Source organism: Nelumbo lutea, chromosome 1 (assembly GCF_056320005.1).
Source record: "Nelumbo lutea isolate HS-2025 chromosome 1, American lotus-T2T, whole genome shotgun sequence".
Lineage (NCBI taxonomy): Eukaryota > Viridiplantae > Streptophyta > Magnoliopsida > Proteales > Nelumbonaceae > Nelumbo > Nelumbo lutea.
In genome coordinates this window covers 196,155,426-196,168,528 of record NC_142684.1, presented here as the reverse complement: position 1 = coordinate 196,168,528, position 13,103 = coordinate 196,155,426, and the positions used below count along the sequence as shown (strand labels likewise).

The 13,103-nt window shown below is 39.7% G+C and overlaps 1 protein-coding gene across 6 annotated transcripts in view; it reads right to left on the bottom strand.

Annotated features, from left to right (window-relative positions):
• LOC148880174 (AAA-type ATPase family protein) overlaps positions 1–12,171 on the bottom strand; it is a 41,596-nt gene extending 29,425 nt beyond the window's left edge. For 5 of the 6 annotated variants that reach the window (XR_016104487.1, XR_016104486.1, XR_016104485.1 and 2 more), the window contains exons 1-10: positions 11,818–12,171; positions 11,362–11,701; positions 11,189–11,280; positions 11,028–11,047; positions 2,782–2,835; positions 2,407–2,647; positions 2,228–2,323; positions 1,781–1,896; positions 1,574–1,654; positions 705–828 (exon numbers count right to left, since the gene is read on the bottom strand). Coding sequence is in view for 3 of the 6 variants with exons in the window: in XM_088961995.1 (XP_088818121.1) it covers positions 705–828; positions 1,574–1,654; positions 1,781–1,896; positions 2,228–2,323; positions 2,407–2,647; positions 2,782–2,835; positions 11,028–11,047; positions 11,189–11,280; positions 11,362–11,699 (1,162 nt within the window). In the remaining 3 variants the exon portion in view is untranslated. The remainder of the gene's footprint in view (positions 1–704; positions 829–1,573; positions 1,655–1,780; positions 1,897–2,227; positions 2,324–2,406; positions 2,648–2,781; positions 2,836–11,027; positions 11,048–11,188; positions 11,281–11,361; positions 11,702–11,817) is intronic. The other variant, XM_088961994.1, reaches the window with a different exon arrangement.
• Positions 12,172–13,103: the final 932 nt, after the last annotated feature.

The following is a 13,103-nucleotide window of genomic DNA, read 5'->3' as shown; positions in this document are numbered from 1 at the left end:
TCACTCAGCTCAGGTGTTTGTGCCCCTGCACATCATCTTTCTGACTCAGGTACTCATAAAACCCCTTGGATAACTGATTCTAGTGCTTCTGACCATATGACTAGTGTTTCATAGTTATTCACCTCTTACGAACTTCTTTCTAGCTAGGACAAGATATCACTTGCTAATGGCTCCCTAGCTCCTATCATGGGAAAAGGAAACATTAAGACCTTTAATGCCCTGACCTTATCATATGTTCTTCATGTACCTAAACTTAATACCAATTTGCTTTCAGTTAGTAATTTGACTAAATCCCTGAATTGCAATGTGACTTTTTTTCCTTCATATTGTGTTTTTCAGGACATGGAATCTCAGAAGGTGATTAGGAGTGGCCATGAGGCGAATGGGATCTAACTGTTAGACATGCCTGAGTAGAGCCAAGTACAACTTAAAAAAGCTGCATTTGTTTCAGAGTCCACTAGTCGTATTATGTTATGTCATAGTCGTTTGGGTCATTTGTCCTTTTATTCATTAAGTCAGTTGTTTCTAGAGCTATTTAAAGGAATTAGTCTATCGATTCTTCATTGTGAGTCTTGTGAATTCTCAAAGCATTGTAAAAGCACTTATCCTTCAAGTAATAAAAGATCAACTATTCCTGTTAATATCGGTACAAGAAATGCTTAAAGTTAACATGCAGAAGGCAAGGGATGAGAAGTGTATCTTACCAATAACAATTACCAGGTCATCTGGATTAGATGACACACCATCAAATTGGATTAGGAACTCTGACTTCAACCTTCTGCTTGCATCATTCTCATTAGCCAACCTTGTGGACAAAATACTATCAATCTGTACAACAATAGAAAATGAAAACTCTTGCCAGCAAATGCTGAATAAAGACCATATACAAACACAAGAAATCATCTTATTATTTCCAAAAGAATATATTGATATCATAAGCATGCAATTCATCATTGGAAACAGCATAAGACTTGATGCCTTTGTTCAAGTAGAAGCAAGAAAGGTAACACATCAAGTCTAAGAAATAAAATCAACCAAGAAAGACCATAAGTTAAGAACAAAATAAGCATAAAGCTGAGAGTGATATAACTGGTACCACACAAAGAAGAGGAAAGAGAAGAGTTGCCAGATTGGGAAAATAGATTTATAATATTCAAGCTTAGGCAGATTTGGCTGGCCTAGTTGAGGATCTATGAAAATATGACCTGGACAGGGGGGAATAGTGAAGCAGGATCCCTATGGCTGATGCCAAGCAGTTGAGGCAAGGCTTAGCTGAATTAAGTGAATGGGAACCTATTTTATCTATTAAGGACTGCCACTGGCAACTAAATACAGAAGTAAAATAATGAACACATGTTGACCACTTAATCAAGAGAGGACAAATATAATAACAGACATCCAAGAATACAAATAAATACCAATAGATATTCAAGATTGTTCAAATAACAGGTAATAATCCTTTTGCTTGCTAATTAGAAAACCACTTTCAAAATAACCAACAGATGAGAACAATAACAGTTAGAAACTCTGGAAGAATTGGTCCTGAAAAAAGAATCTAGAGTATACAACTTACTTCATCAATGAAAATTACAGATGGCTGCCTGGAAATTGCAACCATGAAAAGAGTACGGACCAGTTTTTCAGCCTCTCCTACCTTTTCAAGTACAAGCAAAACTTATTAGGTTTCTTTTCCAATTTGAAGAAAGAAAAATATAAGCACTGCTCCAACTGTATAAATTATTGGTGATGGAGGCAAGGTAGAATCTAGACAGGAACTTACCCACTTCGATGTAAGAGAAGAAGCAGTAACATTAAAAAATGTTGCCTCTGATTCTGATGCAACAGCTTTGGCAAGCATCGTTTTCCCATTGCCAGGTGGGCCAAAAAGAAGCAGACCTGAAAAGCAAACCAAAAATGCTTCTAAAAGTCTAAGAACACTTAGGTGTAATAAACCTACAATATAGTATTTTTGGCGATGAATCATCCAAAGTCTTGGTTGATGCTCTTCCCAGAGCAATGTCACCAGGGCAATGATAAACCGTAAGACTTCTCTCACTCTGCAAATGGCTTTTCTCCTCTTTTTGCATTTGCGAACCTAGCACTTCAGTTTCTATCTTCCTTTTGTCCTTCATACATTTAGATTTGTTATTGATTTCTTTTTATTTATATATATATATATTGCTCAAATGGAGAGGGGGAGCATCTAAAAGTGACACTGAACAATTACCTCTAGCTGGCCTTCGAAGCCCAGTGAAGAGGTCTCTTCTCTTAGTTGGTAAGATGACCATTTCCAATAATGCTTGCTTTGCCTTCTCAAGGCCAGCTGTACAAGAAATTGAATTTATAAATTTGTAAGTTTGATATCTATAGCTATAAATAGATGATGAAAACTTATATTTTTCTTACCAACATCTTCCCATTTAACAGAAGGACTTCTGTCAATAATCACTGTATTTATCATTTCAACCAGTTTTGCATCATACCCATTACCAGGTTCTTGAACAGCTTTTGAGCTTCCAGCATTATTTGTCAATCTCTTAGCTGTTGCACTGTTTCTATTAAAAGAGGAAGGTTTCCGTATTATATCTTTCCGAGCACAAGAGATTTCTGATGAAACTGCTGGAGCTTGAGAAGAGGTTAAAGTATTCTGTGAAGAATATAACAGTAAACAAATTAGGGAACAGAATAATCAAATCTAACAAGTCAACACTAATAGTAATCCCATATCCTCTATCCTCGTCACTGTTACACTATTCTATTAAAAGAGGGAGGTTTCCATACTATATCTTTCCGAGCACAAGTGATCACCGGAGCTTGAGAAGGGGTTAAAGTATTCTGTGAAGAATTTAACATTGGACACAATCAGGGAACGGAATAACAAGTTAACAGTAATCAAAGATGTATAAAATAAATCTCATTGCGAACAAGCACTGATTTCTCTTACCTCTTGAAAGACATGGAATATCATGGATAAAAAGAAACTTTGGTTTTGACATTTCTTGCTTAAACAAGTGCTCACAAAGCGAAGTTAATCCTGTATCCTGTTTGACATAGGTTCTTGCATATCATGCAATGCAAATAAGCTATCCCTCTCTTTTTTTATGAGTAATAGTGAAATTTTATTAATTCAGTAGCTGATTTAGATTTGTAATCTCATACAACATTCCTTGGAGAGGCGCAAGCTGCAGCCTCTCCCAATAGCTTACAAGGAAACTAGGAATAGATTACATAAACCACAGCTGAGCCTAAAATAGTTCTTCCCTATTTACCCCTTGCTTGGCTAACACATCAGCCAAAGCATTTGCTTATCTCCCCACCCAGTGTATAGAAACCAACATATTCCTTGCCAGCCAATTAAATTTCTTAATTTCATTCTTGTAGCACCATACAGTATCCTCAGGGTTTATCAACCATCCAACCACCACCTTGGTATCCCCTTCAATAATTAGTTGCTCTACCCCCAGTTGGTTTGCAAATTGCATCTCTTGCACAGAAGCTAATAGTTCTGCCCTAACAGAATCACCAAATCCTAGAGGACCCAAGTAGAGCAGAACAACCTCTCCAAACTCATTCCTCAGAACACCCCCCATTCCAGATAACTTATGATTGCCCAAGACATCAAAATTCAGCTTCGATGAGCCTTCAAATGGGGGAAACCACCTTGTAACTACTTTATTCTGAAAGGAAGAACACCTCGCTACTGCTGACCAGTTTCTCCAAAAGTCATTTAAGGAGAATTGATGAAACATTTCCTATGTCTTCAACCAAAGTATTGCCCTATTCAACACACAGCCTTCAATTCCTGGCTGCTCCTTTCCTTCTCTTAAAAGATTCTAGCATGCCTTTCTTCCCATAAATTCCAAATCAAGGCTGCTTGAGCACATCTCCACAGCAGCTACACCCAAACAATGAGAGTAGCTAAGCCCATAACTCTGTAGAGAATGGACAAGATATTAGTAGATGGTAACAATCCTCCCCATGATCTCTACAAAGGGTACAACAGTTGGGAGAAATACAAAGGAATGGTCTTCTCTTTTGTAGGTTATCTAAAGTGTTTAACTTTCCCGTAATACATTTCCCAACACAAAGCCATAATCTTTAGGGGAACCGACCTGCACCAAATTTCCTTTGAAGAAAACACTTGTTGAATAGAAGACTGAGAAATGGACTTAAAGTAAGAAACACAAGTAAAAGTCCCTTTGGGCCTATGGGCCCACACCCTTTTGTTTGGCTTGGAAGGGTCCAATCAAACCTGACTTAAGGAGAAAAGAAAATTAAAGACGGAGTCAATTTCATCATCCCTTAATCCCCTACAAAACCTGAAATCCCAATTAGGAGAAAAGGGCGTTCCCAAAAGTGAGAAAAAATTTGAGACCGCCTCTTTTTATACAATGAAACAGAAAAAAATAACAAAGGGAAAAGGTCCTGTAAGGGGGTATTTCCCACCCAAATGTCCTCCCAAAATCAGACAGCATTACCAGAATAAATTCTGTACCTGACAAACCTGAGATATTGAGGAAGAGTGTTGTGAATAGCCTTCCAAGGTGCTGCCAAATTAGCCCGCCTTGATACACTAGTGTACCACCCATTCTCTGAACAACCATGAATGCTTCCCACCACTTCATGCAAAGGTTCCCGCTCTCCAAAAGCAACCGCCACAGCCATTTCCCCAACAAAGCTCGATTTTTTTCAATCACCCTCCATATCCCCAAACCCCCATCTTCTTTACTTATTTTTTTGATGAATGAAGATATTTATTAATCACAGAAAATAGGAGTTACAAGTGACCCGAGCAGAGGCACGGGGTACGATCTTCTTCAGAAAAGCCTAAAGAAAATTCTTAAAAACCGTTTTGAATAAGTTACAAGGTAGTCCAAAACAAACAGTCCCAAGAAACCCCTTGTTCGGCTAATGAATTAGCTATAGCATTTGCCAATTTGCTCACCCGCTGAACACTAACTGTCATGTTGCTAGTCAGCCAATTCACTTTTTTAAAGAGGTCTCTATAACTCCAAATGGCAGAATCCGGGTTCAGAAGCCATCCCACCACCACCTGTGAGTCACCTTCGATTAATAAATGCTCCACCCCAAGCTGGTTTGCAATCTGAATCCCTCATACAGCAGCTAGTATCTCTACTCTTGTGGAGTCACCCACTCCCACTGGTCCTGAAAATAAGGAAATAATGTTGCTATTCTTATTTCTTTGGACCCCTCCTTTACCCGAAGCCCGAAGACCCTCATCTTTACTTCTACACACAATTTCTCACTTAACCAAATGATCCTGTTTTCCTTGTCTTGGTTCCCACAGGAAATCTCTCGTTAGCTTCTCCAACCTCCTAGCTTCCCTAAGTGGTATCTTAAAGACAGACACAGAAAGTATGTGGGTAAGTTCGCCAATGTAGCTCTTATCAAGGTGATCCTGTCTTCAAAGAGATGTAATTCTTCTTCCACGAAGCTTATCTCTTCTCCAACTTTTCTAGCACTCGAGTCCAAAATCTACTCTCCCTAGGATTTGCCCCTAGGCCCCCTAATGGGAGCCCTAAGTAGGACATAGGACAAGAAGAGATGGAACACTCAAGACACTCCGCAATAGCTTCGACCTCCCTAACCTCCAATTAATACCCTCTATGCAATTATTTTCCAAATTTATTTTCAGATAGAAATTCTTCCAAGACCTTTGATTAGCTCCTTTAAGTTAGCTACCTTTTCACTCACAGCCCCTTCACAAAAAAAAAAAAAATCATCAAATCATCTGCAAACTGAAGATGGGTGACTGGGATCTAGCTCCTCCCTACTCTCCAACCCCTAACAAAATCTTCTCTATCGGCCTTAGTAATGATTCTAAGCACATCAGCTACTAAAATAAAGAAGAAAGGAGAGAGGGGATCCCATTGTCTGACACCCCTGCATGCTGGAAAAAGGTCCCTCACCACACCATTAACCAAGATAGAGTAGTAAGAGGAACTAATACACCCAAGTATCCATCTATACCATCTATCCCCAAACCCACAGTTCCTCATCACCTTTGATAAGAACTACCAATCCACCGAGTTATAGGCCTTTTCCAAATCCAATTTACAAACAAATCCTCTTGGCCTAGACCTTTTCATCTCCTCCACACATTCATTCACAATTAAAACTTGATCTGTTATTTGTCGTCCTTGAATGAAAGCCCCTTGGGTTTGGCTAATGATAGAAGGGAAAACTTTTAGCCAGGATTTTATAGATGCTTGTCACCAGACTAATAGACCGAAAATCTTTTGGGTGGTTGGCATCAATCTTCTTAGGGATTAGAGCAAAAACTGTTGCATTGGCTCCACGGCTATTAGGTGTAGGTGGTTGCTTACAAATTCCTTAAATACTTCAAATAAATCATTTTTTAGCACCTCCCAACAATCTTGATAAAAAGCCACTGTTAAACCATTTGGGCTTGGAGCTTTGGATCTATCCATTAGAAAGACAGCTTCTTGATCTCTTCTTCCTCAAAATTCCTTTCCAAGCATCTTGCCTTTTCATTATCCAACCTTGGCCATTCCATCCCTCCCACATCTGCTCTCTCAATCAAACCCCTTCTATAAATCGATTTAAAATGGTTAACAAACTTCCCAATTGTGTCATCCTAATTGGTAATCACCTCCTCATCTACTTCTAGCTTGGTCAAAAAATTCTTTCTCCTCCTCCCATTGGCCAGGTCATGAAAGAATCTAGTATTCCCGTCACCTTCCTTAATCCACTTGTGCCTAGATTTTTGTCTCTAATTGATTTCCTCCCTCAGTAGTACCTCTTCCAAATCCTTCTTCAATTGTCTCCTTAGTCCTTTATCATCCTTAGTCAAAACATTTTGATATTCCTTCAAATCCAAGTCCTTTATCATCCTCAATTTTTGTTCCTTGGGTCTTCCAAAATGATCCCTTTCACTTTTTTTTATTTTGGATCGTAACCTCTTTAGTTTCTTATGAAACCTAACCCCCTTCCATCTTACCCCCCTCATCTCCTCACCCCATCATTCCTTCACTTCATTCACAAAATCCAAGTGGGTTAGCCACATATTTCAAATCTAAAAGGTTAAGGTCCAATAGTGAAGAACTTCATACCTATCTTGATAGGGCAATGATCAGAAGTGACCCTAGGCAAATCTCTGGCAACTAAGTTTTCCAAACTTCTCTCCCAAGCTAAGTTAAAGAGAAACCTATCCAATTTCGAACACATGGGGGTTTCCTAAAGGTTGGACTAAGTAAATCTGGTTTGCAAAAGTGTGACTTCCTTCAACTCATAATCTTCAATGAATCCATTGAACTTCCTCATGCTAATTGTAATTGCCTGTTGGGGATTACTAGTTTCTTTAGAGAATCTAATTACATTAAAGTCCCCACCCAGGCACCAGGGGTCATCCCATAGCCCCTTGGATTGCATATAACTCCTCCCACATTTCATTTCTCTCTATAGGAGTTAGGGACATAGACATTGGTCAAACCCCATACACGACCATCCTCTACATTCTTGAACTTAATGGATATTGAGAACCTACCTATCAAATCTTCCACTGCATCACCCTTCCACTGTGTGACAATACCCACTAAAGTTCCCCATGAGGGTGTTGAAGTCCAACCTACACCTCTAGACCTCCAAATACTTCTAAACCCATCTTCCATCTAGTTCCATCAGTTTGGGTTCTTGTAATAGCAAAATCTTAGGTTTTCCGCTTCTAAGTAGATCTTTGATTACCCTCCTCTCTCTTGCACTCCCTAGGCCTTTTACATTCCAGCTAATAATTTTCATGGGAACAATGCAATAGCATCACACCCAACAAGAAGCCTCAGTCTCCTTATTTTAGGCCCTTCTTCCTATCCCTTCTACCACTAAATTCTAAATCTCCCTCGACGTCCGAGATTAGCCTTTCCACTTTAGATCTTCTTTCTTCTTTTTTCCCTTTTTCCCTCACCCTTCCTAATAAAAGTTTTAGCTTCTTCCTTCTCTCCAACCTTTCCAACCATTTGATCCCCCTTCTCAGTTTGTGGTGTTGATTCTACTATTTTACTTCCTTCCCTATTTATACGAGATAAGTTTTTGCAACACTTGCTCTCAATTTGCCGCAATAGCTTTCCACAAACCCTTCCTTCTGGTTAATTTCCTCTAAATCAGTTTCAAATTCTATCTGCCTCCTCACTTGTCCCCTTACTATTTTCCTTCCACCACCTTATCTTTTCCTTCCACTATCACCCTTTCTCTTGCGTCATCTCCTCCTAGGTGAGAAGCTAGTGTATCTGTTTCAAGCACAGCATACAAGCCAATACCCAAAAACGAATTGACATTCATACTTGGTAAGACAGGAAGAGTACAAGGAACACTAGAATTGAAATATTGGTAGGTTTCATTTGGTTTTGAGGCCTTTTCCCTTTCGGGAAAATGTTGCAAAGTGGGAATGGTGGGAGAAACACTTTTGGTTAACCTACCCACTTGGAATTCCTTTCTCAGTATTTTCTTATCTAGATTACCCTCAACAGAGTTTTGTCCCTCTACACATAAACCTTGTGGCTGCTTGGAATCAGGGCCAGCTCCCTCGGCGAAGGGGAGTGTAGTTTGTGCAACTTTAGAAGCAATTTCTTCGCCATTTCGAGCTTCCCAGCAACCTTCGTCTTCTAGCTCTTCATCTACAAACAGAAGTTTTGTAATGCAAGCTTTCCATTTCGAGTAGATTCTTGTTGCTTTTCAAGATCATACTACTCAAACTTATAGTTTCATCATCGTCGGAATCATCACTACTATCTTCTTCATTCAACCAGTCTTCGACCTCTATCTTATTGATATCAGTTCATTTGATGCACCTTGAATTGTGCCCGTTAGAGGAGAGATGCTTCATTGTCTTAGAAGGGATCCATTGCAGAGAGCTTTGAGCTTTAGGACTAAGATTTTCCACCTAGGTTGTGTGACCAACAGGGAGCACTCAAGGGAGAAGAAGATAGATGATTACTACTATCCATCAACAAGTCCACCCTACCAGTGACATGATTACTTAAGGATGCCCTTGGCCCATTAACCTAGATTAGGCCTTGGGCTCGAAAGTTTTAAAAGGCTCAATGGGTATTGTGTGGGTTGCAATTAAGTCTGTCCTCGACCCACTAGAATTGGGCTCCAATCGAGTAAGCCCACTCATATGTGTTTGTTCGCACACATGACTTTTTAAAAAGTCATGCCCCCTATTTTAGTCATCGAACCACACACCTTGTCTTTTGGTTCGGCCTAAGGTCATCGGTTCATCTCCCCAACTTTACCCGTTTGAAGGTCTTTGTCCTTTTCCTCTGAGACCACCTGCACATAAGATCTGTCATGTGCTAGGGGGTTTCCTTACTCTCTACGCCTTTGACCCTCCAATTGCCCCAAGTCTTTTTGGTTTCCCAAAAGTGGCTGGCCCTTTTTAGTGTAAATTTCCTTCCCATTTGAACTATCCAATCTCGAGTATCCACGTAAGGCTTCTTCTTCCTCCTCACCTCCCTCCATATGAGCCTCCTTCCACAACCCTGCTTCAATGAAGGAGGCCCCCCAAATGGACACGACGTTCCCCTTTGATCTTTGCTCTATCTTTCATGGGATATCTTCAGGCTTCACACCACTTAGCAGAACTGCCACAAAATGAAGATCATCGCAGAAGGCTCCTTCTAAGCGTCCTCTACACAATAAAGCTATAGACTCTGCCACTTCTTGTTTCCACTGATGGAATGGCAGGCCTATTACACGCACCACAACACCATCTTCAACAAAGAAGTCCTTGGAGTTAGACGTTGGACTCCATTTGAATACTGTGAAGGATCCAATCTCAGACCAAATATTGAGAGCTAATATTTCCACTTCATTTTCTACCAGGTCTATGAGGGCTTTACATTTACCAAAGGGGGTTACTATGAATACTCCTTTCTACCCTGTTGTTGCTCTAATGTACCTCCTCCCTTACAAAGATTGCTTTTTCATTTGACATCCTTGACCTAAAAACTCATGGAGTAATCTGTTAACTTCCCCCCATCCATGGCTCTGTAGCCTACTAGTTGCCTTCTTTCCCTATTGAAGTGCTCAGCCAAAGCTATGAAGAAACCTTTTCTATTCCTCTTGCATTCAACCACAAATCAGTTGCCTTCTTTTGTACCACATTCCCGCAAGTTTGTTTCCTTGCCTTTTGAAATGAATCCCATTCTTGTTCCATGTAGAATATCTAAAAAAAGCAAAACTCCAATAAACCAAAAAGGTCCCAACCAAACCCATCTTACCTCAAAAGAAGTATAATGCTTCAGCTTCATGTACCAAGTATCTAAATATTGTCTCCCAATTAGTGACATCATTAGATGTTTATTGGTGCATTATGCTTGTTGAGTGTGGAGAAAGTTGTAAGTTTGTGAATGTAACACACTCGTCATGTTCTAGTGCTATTTTTTTTTCTGCTGTTCTCCCTTTGTAGATCAATAAAAAGTATGCTTTTTTCCCTTCTTTTCCCCTGAATGGTTTAACAGCATTCCCTCTTCAACTTCTACCTCTTGTCAGTAAACCCTTGACAATCAAGAAAATCATGAATACTTTCTTAAGCTGCACTCTTCAGATAATGATGACACAACTTAATTATTTACATAAATCTTAAATTTCTTGTTGGTGGATGTAACCTCAGAATATCCATGACTCGTGAGTTAATGGCTTATCTTGCAACCTAACTCATGATTAATTGTATATGATCATTCAAATACTTGATAGGAGTAGGTGATATATACATGTATCAAAAACTTCTCCTAACAAAATTGTGAGCTCACTTGGTTTCCTTTAACAACTTCCAGAATTCTTCTTGATTTGGAGTGCAAGAACATAGACACAGAAAAATTCAAATTTATATGAAAGACGATGCCAAATGTTGTGACTTCTTCAGTTGCACTCTCGCCAAATGATTAAGAATTTGGTTTTCTATTTTAAAAAAAAAAAAAACTTTGAGGGCAACGGAATGAAAAGGAGCTAAAAGATTTATAATTGGATTCCTTGAGACTGATCCATACCTTGTTTGTTGACATCCCAGCTGAAACCGAAAATCCGAAGAGAGGGAAAATGCACAACAAAATGAAATATAATCATCTCTTGGTCCCATATCGTGTTACAGTACAAAGATAGCACAACAAAATGGCAATAGAAATAATCATAGTGAGGCATGACACTGAACCTGTTCGACGATTTAAGACTTGAAGTCTCTCTGCAACCTGTTTCTGCCATTTGGATATTTTTTGGTGATAAGTCTTCACCTTCTCTTGCTCACTGGAACATGAATAGTGTAACAGAGTAAAAAACCAAACCTACAAATCAAGTTCACTACGCAGAATTGGAATCGCTGCTAACCTGGAGGAGATGTACAAATGTGGTCTGGTGGCATTGGCTTCAAGCAATATACGCTGAGCGTTATTATAGTGGAGGATAGCTTCATCGCTCAAACCCCACTCTTCGGCTCGAACGGCTTTGTCGATCTCAACCTTGGCTAGATCAAAGTAGCCTTTAAGCTTGCATGCGGTCCTTTCATTCGAAGCGGTAGGTAAAGCGGCGCCTTCCATGGGGCTCTCTCTCTGATCGTCGGAAGTTGCAGGGGCGATTGCAGGTGCAGTTGAGTGAGGTTCATTAGCAGAACCCGGGCCAGAGAAGATATCACCCAGAGAATCAATAAACCCTTTGAAGAAACTCATTTCTGTGGCATGGAGGTTGAGATTGAAATCGAGCAAGAAGAAACAATTGAAGGGAAAAAAATGAAAAAGAATATCACCAAGAAGGAAGACAAAAAGGAAAAAGGAAAAAAATCTTTACCGCATAAAAAATAACAAATTGTGAGCACTTCCAGAAGAATTCATTCTATGAAATGTCAGTGAGATTCACTCAGAAGCAGAAGCGATCGAATCAAGAGAGGAGGGAAGAAGAACAGAGCCGACGGTGGGACTCTGAGGGCTTCTTTATGACTACATCGAGCCACCTTTTTTGCGTGGCCAGTCCGGAATCCGGATCCTCTGCGACGCGTATATAGTACTCTACACGGAGTGAATTATCCTGGAAATGCCCTGCAACGAGGACACGTATCCTTGTAAGGGGCATTTATGTCATTTGACAGCCTCCTCTTCTTACGTTTCGTTTTCTCAATTCTCAGCGCTTTCGATTTGCGAACTCTTCTCGGAGACGAATATGACTGACCATTAATTCGTTGTTAGGATCGTAGATTCGTACTCCTCCCATCGTTCCTACTCATACACGGTAAGCTCCTAACTCTCAATCGTGTAGTAATCTCACCACACGATTCGGTGAAAGGACAATAATGGCCATCGGATCTATTTGACTTTGGACGCTTGAAGAAGTTTCGAGTCTCAACTCCCAAATCTCATGCGGGGCCGCCCTCTCTGGAGTGCAACGGCGGCAGCAGACATGATGATGCTAGCAGCTAAGACGAAAATTTCAAATTTCAGGATCTTCATGGTTCATACTTCATACCGGTAAAAACTAATAACTACCTAAACTGACAACGAGACAAGGATAGTTGAACCGCCACCATGGCTCAATCTCAGAAACTCGTTGACTCGCTTAATCGACGAATGCAAGGAACCAGGACTAGGTCTGCGAGAGAGCTTAAAAAACAAAACAAATCCATTCGACCATATTCCTTCCCAAACCTCCAATATTGTCAATACATATTTGCATATGCATTTAGATATACACATATATATCCATATACATATTTGCATAAATGCATATATACATATATGATTTTAGAGTGGGTTTATTGACCAATCCAAGTGCATCAAATTACAATGCAGGCTAAACTCGAGTTAAGAAGATTGGGCTTGACCTCAAGCTTGGGCTTTAAGTCTAAATTTTAGGGTCGAGCTTGGGTTGACTATAAACCCGGCCTAATCCGTCCAATTATTTGATTAAATTGTTTATTAATAAAACTATTTTCTCAATTTGTATGAATCTCCTCAGTTGGAGGATCCTCCAACAGTTGTGCATTTTTTTATTGCTTAGCTTATGTGACTCTTAATGAACCCTATTATTGACCGAAACATTAAGACTCCTATATAAATAAAACAAAAGCTTTAAAGCCCAAC